The sequence below is a fragment of the Protomyctophum bolini genome (genome assembly GCF_963924005.1).
Source record: "Protomyctophum bolini genome assembly, chromosome: 6".
NCBI lineage: Eukaryota > Metazoa > Chordata > Actinopteri > Myctophiformes > Myctophidae > Protomyctophum > Protomyctophum bolini.
Window position 1 is genome coordinate 9,823,126 of NC_137867.1, and position 16,693 is coordinate 9,839,818.

Consider the following 16,693-nt stretch of genomic DNA (forward strand, 5'->3'; position numbering starts at 1 on the left):
GTACCCAAGTTCCCTCAGCCCTATGTTCCCTCAGGCCTATGTTCCCTCAGCCCTATATGTTCCCTCAGCCCTATATGTTCCCTCAGCCCTATGTTCCCTCAGCCCAAAACAGGGGGGGGGGGGGCTGTAAGGCATCGATTATACTATAATGCTACCCATACAGTAGTTCACCCTGCAGCAACAGAACACATTACAGATACCAAGTTACAGCAATGACACTATTGCATGGGGTCTAGTCTATCTACTTTGTTATAGCAAATGCTCCACAACAACACAGTGAAACAGTGAACAGTGAAACATTCCTTAAACAGTACTTAATTATCTGTTTTGAATCTCAGGTATGTTTCCATTGCATAGTTGTCTCATCAACCTAGAGTACACACCTTAATGAACTGACACCAACTATTTAAGCTACGTTGACAAACACAAAACTAGTTTAGCTTGTAGAACATCCTGTCTCCTCATGTCCCCAAGTAACACTGTCCTCTGAAAGGTCATCTGCAATAACCTAATATTAAGTATACTGCGCACCCATTCACCTTTGCAGCTAAGTGTCCCTTTCTCGGACTGCAACTGTAGCCTACTTACTGTATAAGACGGAAGACCCATTTATTGAAATCCCAAACATGGAATATACTTGGACCATGCATTATGCCACATATAATGCCTGTCTGGACGGCCACCTGCCAGTATACAGTGGATAACTTCCCAGTCTTTCTGGGTAAGTTGGGTGACTATATAGCTATTTTTACCCTGAAATCCCAATTTTGGGCCTGTCATTATAGGCTAAGAAGAAAGGACAATTGCTGATCTACAAGGTCACAACATGCCGTAATGTGTTGTGAGCTTGTAGATCGGCTTTTCCCCAAAAATAAGTTTTGATAAATTACTTATTTTAAAATGTGTAGCGCAGTGGAATAGAGTAGACACTATGACACGTCAAGAGTCAATTAGTACTATAGGCTATACATTTGTGTTCTGGTAATATCATTGATCACTTGTTTTGCATGTCCGTGGCAAAAATAAAATATTAATGGAAATGTCCATCACATTCACAAGCTGGCAAAGTGATTTCTCCGGGTGCAGATAGCTGCTGTATTATCATGGTTATTGGTGGTGGTGGCAATATTAATAATTTTAGTCTGAATATATCAAATCCTGTTTTGAGGATCACACAAGAATAGCATCACTTTATGGACAAAATAACACCCAAAGGGTTCATAATTTCAGTCTGCTTGAGGTGTAATGCAGCTTTAAACAAAATAGCAGACAGTGGCACTGGTACATATCTGAACTCATCTTCTCACAGTGCGTGTCAACCACATAGCCGACATTTCTCAGCTTCAATAAAGTTTTTCATACCAATCGTTGCATAGAAGAATCATGGTTTTGTTATGCGTACACACCCATGGTACTGTGCCAAGAGAACTCACAAATCAAACGCACGTACAGTACACGCAGTCAAGTTGTCTACAGTCTAACCATCTCAAACCCACACCCTAACCTCCCACGGGGAAGCACACCTAAACTGCTGTCATCCTGTTCAAGAGCGTTCATTTGGGCAAGATAGTCGAGCATATTTAAGGAGATCACGAGCAAAGAAATACTTGATGAGTTCCTCTAAGGATGACAAGTAGCCCTCCCAGTCACCTGACCGACAACAGAAAGACAAAGAGAAAAGAGAAAGACAGCAGCAGCCTGGCTGATCTTGGCTGATCTTTATTTAGCAGCAATATTTGCTACACTTGGGTCTGAGGCACCTTACTTTGAAAATAGCTGATCTACAAGCTCAAACTACAACCTTGTAGATCAGCTATTGTTGGCTAAAGTTCTCCTTGGAAAAGGGATGCTATGGTAAGTGGTTTAATGTAAAAAAAAGAAAAAAAGTTCCTATCCCACAATGATTTGGTGGGCCCCTGTATAGTAACTCTGAGGACCCCCTAGGGGTCATGGGCCCCCTGTGGAAGACCCCTGGTATTGGCTACTACCATTTTTTTTATATCAGAGCCCAGCTACAAATACTTTTATTATGCTTCATTTATGATCTAATTTGACAATATTCTGGAGCAGGAGCAGAGCGAGGAATGTAATGAGAACTGGAATAGGCCCAGGGGTCAGTCCGGGAGGTCCCAGGTGAGGAAACACCCCTACCAAAAGTAAAAAAAGATTCTTCTGATCACTTTAAAAGTTTAAGAAATCAACTCAGAATGTTTTAAAACATACAAAATAATTCTAATATTATGAAAATCGGACATTAACTGGCTGGCATACTGTTCTGGGAGGTCCCAAATAGATGACCCCCCCAGAAACGGGGTGGGGGTCGGGAAAATTTGAACCCCATCATTTTCTCATAGTTTGGACTCTATAGAACCAAGATCTGTAAAAAAATCAATTTTAGCACAAAAATCCTACGGGAGCTGTTTTTTTGACGCCTCGTACCACACTATTAGCTTTTAACCACTTTAACCATCATTTTAGCTGTTGAAAAAACAGCAGATATAGATCTGCTTTCTTGTAAAGAGAACATTTTTAACTCAAATCATTGCTTCTGGGTGGTCCCGGCCGGTACAAAGCATTTTCAGATGTGGGTCAGGCCGGTCAGCAGCCGAATACATATCATTTTGTGGGTCCTTGAACATGAAATTGTTTGAGAACCATAGAAACATGACATAGAAACAGAAAACTGACATTTGTAGAACCTGCCTTAATACCTGCCATGCCAGTAGCTGCTCAGGCTCCAGTTCGATAGCCTTCCTGTAGGCAGTCTGAGCCTGCTCGGGCTGATCCAGCTCACACGCCGCCAAGCCGATGAAGACCCAGGCATTATAGTTGTTCTTCTCCACTTTCAACACGGCCTAAAGAAGTGAGGTTGATATCAAATCTGTCAGCAACCTTAGTCGGATAGTGGTACCAGAAGAACCAATGAAGTAGAAAGAAAACGCAACGATAAAATCCACTGTTCCCTAGGTCTCACTCAACAGGCGTGTAGAGCTGCTATTTTCACAATATCTGTGTCAAACAAAATGTAATGCCTCAACTGCTACAATTCCAAATGTTTGTCAGAGTGGGGGAGTCTGCAGTTCAAATATGATTATTTATTTGGGATGGGTCAATTTGGGAACCCTTGCCTAGCCCTAGAAGAGGAGTATGTTTGCAGGGTGGGTGAGTGTGTGTGGTTCACGTTTCTTACTTTGCAATGTTTAAGAGCCTCTTTGAATTCTTTGTTCTTGATGGCCTCCCTGGCACTCTTCAGTGCTGCTTTCACTTCTTTAGTGGACATACTGTGGTGATCTGTGTGAAACCAACGGGATACAATTACACCAAATTGTGTTGTTGTCAAGATGCATGAATGAGTCTTCTCTCCCACTCACTGTCACATACATACATGCATACATACATACATACATGTGTGGAATGTCCCACAAACTGTGATAGCAACAGTATAACAACAAGGTAATAACGATAATACTAATGCAAATTACAAAGAACATTGCTAGCTGAAAATCATATCCTTTAGATTAGTTCACTTTGGGTACGTTATGTAGCACAAAATTAGCTCTTCCCAGAAAGATAAGGTGTCTATAGTATGACGCTAGTTCGTAGAGAAACAGCTGATTAACACATTTGACAGTTATATAGCTGGTGGCAAAAACAAACTAGTACAACCAATACGTCAACATTCTTCCTTTTTTTAAGTCACTAGACTAGTGCAGTGCTACACGTTTGCTTTCGTTCAAAGAAGCAGATGATTTGAAACCAATAAAAAAAACAAATCAATGTATTGATTTACTAGTTTTATTGATATCTACCTTGTTTCAACCGCAGCCCATTCACTGTGCGTTGGCAACTTTGTTTCACTCTGCTGACTGCTCTGCTGAGCTGAGTGACACGGAAGTGAAAGCCTCGAATTTCAAAATAAAAGTCACTCGTGTCAATTTCTTCTTCTTTACTTTTTGGCATCCGTGCATTGCTGCCAGGCCTGCCACCTTCTGTGTAGCTCAGAAGGTTTCAAAAGGCAGTTAATAACAATGCAATAATAATAGAATATTAATACAAAAGATTAGAAATTATTATTATAGCTAATAACAAAAAAGAATTCTCCATGCTTTTGCATAAACCCAACATATGTTCCACTCCCTCATAAGGTACATAAAAAACTGATTTGCAATTAATTGTGCGATAACTTAAACTAGATAAATCATGCAATTAATCACAATTTGCATAAACCCAGCATGTTTTCCACTTACATAATTATGTTAATAGGGGTATAAAATACTAGAACATAGTAACCAGTGAACAGATGACGTATTTGCGATTAATCGCACAATTAACTAGATAAATTATGTGATTAATCGCAATTAAATATTCAATCATTGGGCACTACAAAAAATATAACAATACTTTTTTTCAATATTTTGTTTTATAAAGAACAATACATAAAGAATTATTCAGAACCAGTCTGACACAGAAATAGGAACAAGCACCAAAGAGTGGGTCTCCCAGAGTCACAAACACGATAACTATCACTGGAGCATTTAGTCTCAGAGAGAATCAATCTCCAGTCTCTACTTCCAGTGAACCAGTGTGTCTCAACTCTCAAAACACTGAAGACGTAAACTTCAAACCACAACCATGATATTGTCCCATCAGTACAAATACATGAATACAATATAACAAGCGCTCTCTCGTTGGCTCGGCGGTTTGCTCGCTTGTTAGCGACAGGAGGAACAAAGGAAAATGTCGTACGATGTCCATTGTCCAAACAAGCTGGTAACAGGTTATATGCATAGGTGCATATGGTTAAATCTTACAATATCTCTTGTTTGTTTATTTATTTATTGTGCATTATGTTTTTTGACATAGTGACAGTATCAGTGCAGCTACACCTTAGCGCACAGCCGTGGTCATTCCGGCTTTTTATTTTTAGACAGCTGGTGGATGGAAAAGAAGCACCACCCCCACGGCTGACTGACGCGGAGGAGAGCATTTCCGGGAATCTGTGGTGGAGCTTCTTTTCCATCCACCAGCTGTGCGCTAAGGTGTGCCCCGGCCCAGTGCGACCCACAAAAAACATGGGTCCGCCACCCTGTGTGTGTAAACACTGCTACAGTAGGCCTATACAGTACGCAGTATTACAGTGGATCCATCAGCCACTCCTCAATAGCTCTCTCATTGGCTGACGGATCTTTCTGCCAGTCCACGTGCCACCTGAGGTTGGCGACGACCCGGCTGTAGTTGGTTCCCAGACTCTGGCGCCAGGAAGTAAACTGCTGTCTGTTGTAGAGGTGAACGGCTTTGGAAACGTCTGGATAGTCTACAACGCCACGCAGTTGCCCGTCAAGATGAGCCCAGACGTCAGGGAACTTGGGCAGGACGTTGTGAAGCTCTCCCTTGTCCAACGTTAGGTCTACAAACGAGGGAGGAAGCATTAATGAGTGACTTAAAGAGGCAGGTTAAATTGAATGGCTATACACCCACTTTTGTTTACCTATCAGATTCTGTGACCTATCCTCATGACTGCAGTGGCAGTATAGGTCACAGCATCTGAAGTGTTAACAACAGGTGGACAAACACTAGAAGAAGAGGCGCAGCAGTGCAGTTTGAACACCTGTCCACGATGAAACAGGCTGCATCCTATTACAGGCTATTGGTGGTCACTTTACTCCGCCTTTTTAATACAAATAACTAATGTGCTTAAAGATGGAGTGCCACAATTTGTTTCCTATAATTTAAGGACCTTTTCCAAAAAAGTGTACATTATTTGTTAAAATCATGCTTTTATGTGGACACGCCCACCAGTTCATTAAGTATGCCTGGTTTGCCTGGTGGGTGGTGATTCACCTGAACTGAAGCCGCACCCACAGCTGTAGTTGTATGATAAAGGGGGGGGGGGGGGGGTTAGGGGAGGGGCTGATAGTGTGATGTCACTATATTACTATTACTAGATATATTACTATTTATTTCATTGGCCCGTTTGACTGTCAAGGGTTCAGCCTCCAGGAAGAAACCCGAAATACAAAGTTAATACTCCAGGGTGTCTAATGAAAGTACTGTCACCTCATAGACACTGAAAAACTTGGAATGGAATTGAAATTTAATTGATTATGAAAGAAATTGTGTTTAGTCAGCTTGATTAGTCCAACCCTGCATAAGTCACAGGTCTGTGCCGTCGTTATTCAAAGTTTTGGTTTCCTCTATGCATTCCTCAGTCCTTTTAACAAACAAACAAAAAGGGAGAAGTAATCCTTTTTTTTCCCAACAAAAATTAAGAACTATTCCTGTTGGTAATGACATAATTGAGCACATGTATTTCTTGCATTGAGGAGCATCAGAGAGCCACAGTACATTTTTGAGCAGTGCTAACGAACCGCTCCAATGTGTGTAGCCTATATTATCCCCCCACAATTCCCATTCAAGTCAATGGCAAAATAGATTACTATGACGCTATGCAGTTGGATAGTGGGTGCAGCAGATCAACTGAAGGTGCTGCCAGACTTACTAAAGAGCTGCGCACGTTCTCGGCTGTGCGCAGCTTCTCTTTCCGGGTTTTTAGACAGCTGGTGGATGGAAAATAAGCTCCACTTCCGCGGACGACTTGCGCGACGGCCAGATTCCCGGAAACGCTCTCCTCCGCGTCGGTCGTCCGCGGAGGTGGAGCTTAATTTCCATCCACCAGCTGTCTAAAAACCCGGAAAAAGAAGCTGCGCACTATAGCTTCTTCTGTCCGCGGCTGTCGGCCGTTTTGCGCTTAGGTGTGGAAACACTGTCATCAAGGGTTCTCGCTTCACACGAAGTGCGAGATTCATTAGAGGTCTTCTGCTCTGACAGGGTGAGGCAGCGGAATGACCGACTTCTTCCTCGTGTCTCTGGACAAGGCCTTCCTCATGTCGTAGGCGTCCTCGTCGGGCTCTCCATTAGATTCCTTGTAGTACCCCGTAACCGTCCTGTAGACGCCGTAGCCTAGCCGTGTGTACATGTCCACCGCCACCCGGTTGGACACTCGCACAAACAGGTCCACGAAGAACGCGCCTTTCTTTTCCGAGGTCTCCTCCAGCATGTCCATGAGCCTGGCCGCCACGCCCAGCCTCCGGAACTCGGGGGCCACGGAGAGGGCGGTGACGTGGCCGTGCCACTCCTCCCTGGCCACCGAGCCCTCCGCCTTGCCGAGGATGTAGCCCATCAGCTCGCCGCCCGGGGCCTCTGCCACTATGAAGTACTCGGGCCAGTGAGCCAGGTACTGGAGGTAGAACGGGATGCCATACGTCTCCGTCAGGGGGTCCAAGTTGACGTTGTTAAATTTAAACAGGTCATCGCACGTGAACGGTCTTAACGTGGTCATCTTAGCTTGCCGCTGCACTGTATCCTATTACTGTATCCTATTTTACCTCGGCACCGGAGCAAAGAAAAGGTACTTGTAAAACATTCAAGATAACATTGCAGTATATATCAATAATATTTATAACGAACTGTAACAGAACCAGCCTGTGACATCAGTCCTGTATGATGTCATCATGACGTGTGACTCCAACGAAAGCAAGCCACATTATTAGCCATTATTTTAAAAGTTAAAAGTTAGCATAAAACAAAATGTGAAAGACTTTTATGGAGGTACTTCTTTCTGTAAGTCTACTGTACTGAGCTGGCTTTATTTATTTTTATTTTATTCTGTATAAAAGGATAACAGGAACACACCAAAGAGCTGTGGAGGGATGCTCCGGCCGTCGCCATATGCGATGTACTTCCACCGAGCAGTTCTCAGCATGTACGTGGAGGCGTTGACGTTGCAGCCGTGGTATTCACTCAGAACCCATTCTGGACGACGGGGATCCTGGCGAGACGTCCTGGATGCGGACAGCAGGGGAAGGAGGGAGTGACCGCTGAGGTCAGCTGGAGCTGAGATGCCCGCGACCTCTACAAGGAAAAAAAGACAATGGGGTCATTGTTGTAACAGAACCAGAAACACGTATACAGCTTCTCTTATTCCTGGGCTTCCACCACACTGTGACACAAGTCCAGGTGTGCCTTAGGAGTTTGTGACAGCCACACGTTATTATTACAATATGTCGTCTCTGTCGCATGGAAACCTCAAACGTATATTTGAAGATTCAAATTCAAAAGCAGCAAAAGCAGCAGATCTACAAGCTCAAGCGGCGTCGCCTCGCGCCACGTTTCCAGCTAGCGGATCTGCTACTTTTGATGCCTGTGTGTGACTCTGTAGTATGGTCAAGAAGGGCATTCATTTACGAAGAAAAGAAAAGGTTAGAATATGGAGACGTTTCTGCCCGACAGTGACAATATTATAAATAAACGATTGTAATATTTTAATATTCATATTTTCATAACGGTAATAAATCACACTATACAAAACGTATTTTAACGTAAGTATATACCCTAAAAGAAAACAATGTAACCACTTTCAACCTGGCTTTCTAGGGGCATGTCATTAACCCATTTAGGCCTGACGTCAAAATTAAACAAATGTCTGACAGTTTTCTAAAATACCATCAGTATGTTTCTGTATCAGTGCCAGTGGTGCTCAATATTTCATGTCAAGGACCCCAAAATATGTATGTAATTGGCCACCGACCCCCATCTGAAAATATGTTGTATACCCCTCAGAAGCAAAGATTTGAGTTAAAAACTTTCACTCTGAAAGATAATATATTCAAAGATTTGTGACGGATTTTCACGATTTTTCAAAAATACCAGACCTACAAACTTGCCGCGCTATACGAGCTTGTAGATCTGCTATTTTTCAATAGCTAAAGTATAACATAATAAAGGTGAATATTTTACATTTAGATCGATGTAGGCCTATTTATGTAGTTATATATTTTTGCGACACATTGTGATCCTGCAGATCAGTCTAGGAATGACGCTTCATTACTTGTCCATTGGTGTGCCTCAGTGTTCTTGTGCTTTTCCTACCCAGTATAGTGGGATAGAGATCAACCAGGGACACGGGTTGGTCCACCGGCAGGCCGGACACTAGCCCAGGGCCCGTGATGAGAAGGGGCACATGGGAACTGCCCTCAAACATGGACATCTTGTAGTACTGCCGGTGCTCCATGGCCAGGTCTCCGTGGTCGGCCGTGAAGATCAGAACGGAGGTGTTCAGAATCCCGGCGTCTCGGAGAGCTGAAATGACCTGACCTGGGGAAAGAAACGAGGAGACACAAGGACAGAGACACAGTTAACCCATTTTTGTCGGGAACCCCTTTTGGTATTAGCATTATGTTATATGCTTTAGCTATTGAAAAATAGCAGATCTACAAGCTCATACGAACTTGTAGGTCTGCTATTTTTTTTTTAATCGAAGAACGACTGACATAGAAACATATAGCTTTTTCAGAAAACTGTCATTTTCAAACAGACATTTTTAGAATCTGATCTCAGGTCAGAACGGGTTAAGTGCGTGAGGCTTGATTATCCACATCATGTGTGCAATTGTGTAATGTTGTGTCTTCCTCTGTAATGTATTTTTTATGGCCATTGATGTTTTGTGTGTGGCTGTAGCTGGGGGTGAAAGCCCAAGACAAGTTTCCCTTGTGGACAATAAAGTTTACCTTGACCTTGAAGTAGTGCATGTGAGCTGCAGCAGGTAGACATTTGACTGAATGAACAGGTGTGTGTGTGTGTGTGTGTGTGTGTGTGTGTGTGTGTGTGTGTGTGTGTGTGTGTGTGTGTGTGTGTGTGTGTGTGTGTGTGTAATCAGTTGAATAGCTCTGTGGTTTTCAACCTTTTCAGGCCATGACTTCCCTAAAATAATCATATTTGAACTGGGGACCCCCCCCCCCCCACCCCCACCCTGACAAGATCTTAAATCAAATTGTCACTTTCACTGTCATCTGGGCACACAGGCTGAGAACCACTGGCAATAAGTCATTCACAGTTCACGTGAATCGTGTTCAGTTACGGGACGACCACGCTGCGGCCAACGGCTTTCCTCAGCGTGAATCAGTGCGAAGGAGAGCGAGTCAAAAAGAGAGTCTCACTTTAAAGAGAGTCAAAAAGGCCACTCCTTAAGTGTCCGTTTCTTTAACAACTATAACAAACGACTCACCATGGTGTCACCACTCACCTAGCATGGCGTCTGTTTCGGCACACATGGCATAGTAGAACGCCCGGATACGTCTGATGTCCTCCTCGGTGAAGTCTCCGGTACAGTTCTTGGTAAAAGAGGTGTAGTGGTCGACGGGGTGCATGGCTGACACGGGCAGCCATTTGGGAACAGAGATGAGATCAGAGGACACCTGTGTACAGGTCAATGTTAAGGATCCGGATCAACATGTTAATGTCATCATAATAGAGCACCGAAGTCCTGACGTAACTCGCTCATCCCGACGATTCCCCTGGTTCGCGGAAGTAATTTCTCTATGGAGAATAACATGGGGTGATCTTATTATCGTCTACTATAAGCGTTGTGGTCCAAAAATAAACAAGCTGTCTCTGCGTTATTGTTAGGGAGGTGTCTCTGTTTCGTTTGCAACAGTCAGTCAGTCATATATGATACAGTCTGCTTCTAGCGAAAATCTAACTAATTCAGCAGCAGTAACATTAGCGTTTTCTCTCAGTCAGTTGATTCTTCATATCCATATGAGTGAAGCGGCCGGGGTGACATGTTTATTTTTCAAACACAGTTGTTATATGAGGCGATCTAAAATCGCCTCAATGGGGATTTCAATGCAACTAAACAAATACATGAACCTGGGGACTGACGCCCTCTACTGAAAGTGACGTCAGACTTCGGTGCTCTATATTAACAATGCTACTAAGAATCCCTCCTGAGCAACTGCACATTTGAACCGCATGGACTCTAGCCTCGCTATTCTGGGGAGAATATTTTGCAAAGAATAGCAGATCTATAAGCGCTTGTAGATTGGTAGCGGTGGGTAGACTAGAGGCCGCCTTGGAATCCCTCCGCTTGTCCAGTCTATGTGGATAATTTAAATGCACAAATAGGAAGACTTTCAGGTACGTGCAGATGTACTTGACAAACAAAACTCTTTTTCATTCCTTTGAAGAAGCACTTTTGACAAAAACAGCAAGGTTCCCAAAGGAGCACACGGAAAATGTTCATTCCCGGGTCCAGCCAGGTGGTTACATTTGTACATCCGACCGTAATTACAAATGGATAAAATAACACTGAGGAGTAAAAGAACATAGCTTTTTTCTTGCTTTTTTTGGGGAAATCTTTGGCGGCTTATCTGCCTTTGTTAAGATAGTATACAGTTGAGAATGACAGGAAACAGGAAGAGAGAAACGGGGAGTGACACGCAGCAAAGGTTGTCGGGCTCGCATTAGAGCCTATTTTGCGTGTCTTAAGTACCAGGTCTTATTACTTAACTTAAAGATGGAGTGCCATGATTTTTTTCCACCCTAAAACATGATCATCAGGTATTATTACAATATAAGGGGGAATAACTTTTTCCAAAAAGTGTACAGTATTTGTTAAAATCATGCTTTTATGTGGACACGCCCACCAGTTCATTAAGTATGCCTGGTTTGCCTGGTGGGTGGTGATGGGTGGTGATCCACCTGAACTGAAGCCGCACCCACAGCTGTAGCTGTATGATAAAGGGGGAGGGGTTAGTTACGTAATAAGACCTGGTACTTAAGACACGCAAAATACAGCCCTGTGTGTGGTACACGGGCCTTAACCACTAGGCCATCGACACCCCCCGAACATACCTTTTTAAGCCAATATGGTGAAGTGCGAAACGTGGATCCGCCCGCAGTGGGACCCAGGGAGTCGGTTCTGTATGTGTGAGGCAGGTTGAGGCCCAGGTAGAGGGCGAAGGGCTGGCGCTGAGACACCGCGGCCGTGCGGCGGATCCACCGCGTGGCTCTGTCTGTGGTCTCCCAGTCTTTGGCCATGACCCTCACTGTGGACCCGTTGCCCACGAGCTGCGTCACAGGCCTGCCCTCTTGACGCAACAGGAATCGGACGTCTCGCGTCCAGGCCTCGACTCGATTACTATAGGAGGACGGTCATACAATTTACAATTTAGACATTTAGCGGGCGTCCTGGAAGTTCTCTTTGGCCTGCATTCAGACCTTGCCTATAAGAACCTTCTCCACCTGGATGTGCATGAGAAGCTATCTCTATCTGTTTATATATATATATATATATATATTGTTGTGATGTGAACACGCCTGGCCAATCAGGTCCTATACCTCACAGAGTGGCTCCCTGAGGTGTAGTCCAGCTTGCCCATGCTCTGGGTACGATAACCGTTCTCCTCCAACACATCCATCCAAGTGCTGGCGTTTGCATCCAGGCATTTGTAATTGTTCCACGACTGAGTCAGGTGAACAAACAGGCCACTCCACATGGCTAAGAAGAAACAAATAATACAAATGTGTTGCTATTATTATTCTGTAGCAGATGGGGAATAGAAAAGCACGGCACAGGACGGCGTATACACTGCTAGTACTAGTGTTTTGACAAATAAAGGATAATTTGATTCATGCACATAACATTAGGCCTGTCATAATTATTACATAATCGTCTAATAATCACAAATTCACAATTAGTTGAGCTAATCTGAATTATTTCTTGCATAATCGTCCACACAGCGTCACGACGTGTTGTAAGCTTGCAGATCAACTATTTACGCTATTTTGTACATTTTTTGGAAAGAAGAAAATATAAAAAGATATTGCGTGTCAGTGATTTCTTTGTGATTATGGATCCTATAAAAGGCTAACAGAAATACAAATTGTAACCTTCCCAAGTTGAATGTTCAATGAAAAAACACAATTAAATCGTTAATCGCAATTATTTGTGTGGCAATTAAGCGTCAACCTAAATGTGAAATCGTGACAGGCCTATACACCAAGGCCAAATATAGCCATTGGGCCAGTGGGGCCGTGACCCAGGGGCCCGTGGCTCTCAGGGGCCCTTCGAGGAAACTGGACCACATGGTATTGGGTTTGAGGCCCTGAAATTGGCCATTGATTTTGTTACATTTAGGTCAAAAAGGTAATAAAAACACGAAAAACACAAAAAGATTGCACGCACGCGCGCTATATGGGGGCCCGGAAAACATTACCGGCCCAGGGGCCATCATGGGGGTTAATCCGTCCCTAATAATCACAGACTTCATCTATATATGACAGAACAAGGTATCGTGAATGAAGTCATTATTATTCTCTGATAGATGGCAGCATGCAGAACTACACTAAACATTGTCCTACATCATACTGTACCTGCTCTGGAGGGGCAGCAGATTGGTGAGTTGGTGTAAGCATTGGTAAAGGTGGTGCCGAGTTCTCTGAGGTACTGGATGTATGGCAACTGCACAACTCTACTGCTAGGATCAAAGCTTAGTCGCCCATCCTTCATTTAAGAAAAAAAGTATTATTATTATACATATATAGTATATTATATGGTATAATCATGTTATTACATTTGTACAACTGTAAAAGTAGCCTACATGTTGCATGAAGGAAACAGAAAAGCACCTTTTCCCTCCAGCCCCCATATTAGCAAAAATAACCATTTAAATTTACAGGGGAGAGATACTTACAAATGCATCAGACATCACCAAAACAATGTTGGGTCTGGTGGTGGTGGTATTTTGACAAATGACCTCGCCATAATTACTTTGTGTCAGTACAATCAAAGTAAACACTAGATACATCACTAGTATACCTTCCGACCTTTACAGTTCATGCTACTTTTACTGCCATCACGCCTTCTCTGATCTAAACTTCAGAATGTAAACACAGCACTGACTGGAGACTAGTGAAACACACTGCGCCAGTGTTGCCAGATTCTGCGAGAGGAATAAGCAACCATATAGTGTTTTATAAGTGTTGATGATGATCCTGTATGTTGGTGGTTTTTTTGTTGATGGATTGAACACAATGGAAACAAGTTAAACAACAATTCCCACTCCCCAGTTCCCAGGCTTTTTTTCCCCTTTTTGTCTTCCACGACATGCTGTTTACATTCTGACTAATAAAGTATTCAATCAATAAAAATAGAAAATAATCACCAGGTCTATGAAAAGAAGCCCCAAAGAAGCGACAGCTGTGACAGCCCTTAACATAACAATGTTTGACCACTAGTTTAAACAAGATAAGGAAGGAAGCCCAAACTAAGCAACTACAATTTAGAAACAAGCTCCTCCACGATTAAAAAAAAAAAAACTAACACACACACACACACACACACACACACACACACACACACACACACACACACACACACACACACACACACACTACTACTACTACTACCAAATGTACAGGCAACTAGAAGAAAACCAAACCAAAGAGTCGCTTATAATAGGCAAACATGGCAACACTGCTTCTGCCCCACTCTAAATAGCAGCCTGATGCCAATATGCACACACTACTGCCCTCTCTTGGCTTAAAAAGGCTTCGTGCGCCGCACACGGCAGCAGATCGACAAGCCCACAACGAGTCACCGATGTGACACGTTGTGCTCTTGTAGATCTGCTATGTTCGGTGGCGCGACGCCGTCGTACGAGGTACGATACGTTATAGCTTTACCGTTACTTATTATAACGCAACGGCAATAGGCCTATTATTATTATTCAATATATACGTATATGATTATTACAACTTCGTGCCATTTAAACAAACAGACCTGAATATCAACTGATGGGATTTATTTACCATTTCCGAACCAACTGCAACTGACGCTTGGTGTTGGTGGTTTTCATACTACCCATGGTGCATCGTGACTACGAAATACGTTTGATTGATAACTCAAATGTGACATGGATCGCGTCGTGTCACCTTGCTGTGACGACGTTCTGTACATTAAGGACTTTGATTGAAAACGAATTAATTTGCTTTTCGGTCACAACCAGGTCACAACCGTCCCTTTAAGAGCGTGTCGATGCGACGTGGTTATATAGGCTGTGATGAAACGTGGTCTAGCGGTTGGTCCGATGGCAGTGAGATCACAAATGATTGCTACAGTCAGTTAAAAAACTCCTTGTTTCTTCTCTACCCTCTCCCACTGCCGACCTTGACCAGCCTTTTATTCACAATAGTAATACCTCTGCATCACACCGTAATACCGTATGCAATATGCATGATGCATCACAGTACAGTACACAGTATGCTACGATGCTTATTATTCGAAAATTCTATGAGATTACTAGTGGTTCTCTTTTCTATTCTCACTCACTTCTCATTCAACATTTCTTTCCTCACCAGTAGGCTAAACAAAGTATGGCTACAAACCAACATGCAGTAGAAAAGTGTGTAGACAAGGGTATCTGCACCTAAAGTGACAATTTAAGGACTTTAATACCTCCAAATGTTTTTTAAGACCTTTAACTGCATCAAAAGTAGGCCTAATAAACAAACAATATTATAAAATTTGGCAAACATTGGCCAAATTGTCAAATATTAAGAAAGTAGTGTAGGAATAATTATTATACTGTCGCCGAGTCAAACGAAATGCAATGCCTCAACTAAATTGCAAATAAGTGTTCGGGGTCGGGGGGTGGGCTCCCCAGTTCAAATATGATTAATTTGGGCCGGGGTCGAAAAGGTTGAGAACCACTGGTGTAATGTAATTAATCGACTAATCCTCAGCAGTTCTGTACCCGACCCAGGCCTTTAAATTGAGACTTTACAGTCAGTGAAGATGGGTTCGCGCGCGCTCGCACGCGCGCGCGCACACACACACGCACACACACACACACACACACACACACACACACACACACACACACACACACACACAGTACACACGATGATGTAATTACTAAGAGGGAACGCTAGAGGGAAGCCTAAACCTATGAATGAACCTGCACGATTGTCAACAGGTGATTAAAGGACAAAGATATACTCTTTAACAAGTTTAACCTTATTAAATATTAATATAATATCTTGTCCTCCCTTGTCACTGGTGGGGGAGCAGTATTGCAGCTTAGTGGCTGTGAGGAGCTCTCCTTCAGCAGGAAGGGTTAGGGAACTATGCACAAAAACGAATTTCACCCATCTTGTTTTAAAGTTTGTGTTTACGCACACACCAAAAGCTGGGCACAGGACCCCCTCAAAAATAACACTTGTGTGAAGTGAGGGGCACATTGCGTCCTCAGCCAATCAAATCACCACAAATGTCATTCCGGCCAATCACTTTTGGGGCGTCACATTTTATCCTCAATATCTACTTTGCTCAGCCAATAAAATCATCGCTATGGGGTGATCAGCCAATCAATTCATCATGTTTGTGTTCACACAAACAGACAAAGCTGGGCATAGGAGGGGCTAGCGCAAAAACCTCACAAAACCTCACACATTCGTGGTACACACTGCAGACCCATAATGCTGGGTATATATTCATCAAAGTATGTCACCCAATGGCAGATCATCAAGGCTGCCTCACTTGCGTTATACCGTTCATCAATATACTCAGTCCATTAATCGGCATAGATGGACTTGCAGATGCTGATGAACAGTGGTGTGTCACTCGTATAAAACATGTATTTTCAAAGCATTTCTATTCATTTAGGAACTTGTGAAATGGGACATTCTGCAGAATGAGTACTTTTACTTGCAGTACTTGAAGGACTATACTTCACCCACATGTTCAACTTATCGTCATATATAGTAATAGCTCCCCACTATAGCCTATAGCTCATTATAATACATGTATGCTACTATTTTGTATCTGCTCACTCTGTGAGCCAAGCTAATAGAA

General features: G+C 43.1%; 3 protein-coding genes across 4 annotated transcripts in view; all 3 read right to left on the minus strand.

The window, feature by feature from the left end:
- Nucleotides 1-3,869, minus strand: part of skic3 (SKI3 subunit of superkiller complex) — a 40,453-nt gene extending 36,584 nt beyond the window's left edge. For both annotated transcript variants that reach the window (XM_080766521.1, XM_080766520.1), the window contains exons 1-3: nucleotides 3,810-3,869; nucleotides 3,191-3,291; nucleotides 2,712-2,855 (exon numbers count right to left, since the gene is read on the minus strand). In XM_080766521.1, the coding sequence (XP_080622647.1) occupies nucleotides 2,712-2,855; nucleotides 3,191-3,280 (234 nt within the window). In that variant the 5' untranslated portion in view covers nucleotides 3,281-3,291; nucleotides 3,810-3,869. The remainder of the gene's footprint in view (nucleotides 1-2,711; nucleotides 2,856-3,190; nucleotides 3,292-3,809) is intronic.
- A 1,163-nt stretch (nucleotides 3,870-5,032) lies between these two features.
- Nucleotides 5,033-13,727, minus strand: arsk (arylsulfatase family, member K). Its single transcript, XM_080766032.1, has 8 exons — nucleotides 13,533-13,727; nucleotides 13,213-13,342; nucleotides 12,178-12,337; nucleotides 11,692-11,977; nucleotides 10,082-10,253; nucleotides 8,929-9,153; nucleotides 7,693-7,911; nucleotides 5,033-5,407 (listed from the first exon to the last, which is right to left on the minus strand). Exons 1-8 carry the CDS (start codon nucleotides 13,644-13,646, stop codon nucleotides 5,133-5,135), a joined length of 1,581 nt encoding a protein of 526 aa, XP_080622158.1. The 5' UTR covers nucleotides 13,647-13,727; the 3' UTR covers nucleotides 5,033-5,132.
- Nucleotides 6,806-7,339, minus strand: LOC308317763 (N-alpha-acetyltransferase 20-like; the record flags this gene model as incomplete). Its single annotated transcript, XM_080767041.1, has 1 exon — nucleotides 6,806-7,339. One exon carries the CDS (start codon nucleotides 7,337-7,339, stop codon nucleotides 6,806-6,808), a length of 534 nt encoding a protein of 177 aa, XP_080623167.1.
- Nucleotides 13,728-16,693: the final 2,966 nt, after the last annotated feature.

Excerpts from the sequence above, each read along its gene's own strand:
- arsk (XM_080766032.1), bottom strand. The coding sequence starts at position 13,646 with ATGTATCTAGTGTTTACTTTGATTGTACTGACACAAAGTAATTATGGC. Across the intron at positions 13,343-13,532 it reads TGGTGATGTCTGATGCATTT|GATGGGCGACTAAGCTTTGA; the intron begins GTAAGTATCTCT and ends TCTTAAATGAAG. Across the intron at positions 9,154-10,081 it reads CGAAACAGACGCCATGCTAG|GTCAGGTCATTTCAGCTCTC; the intron begins GTGAGTGGTGAC and ends TTCTTTCCCCAG.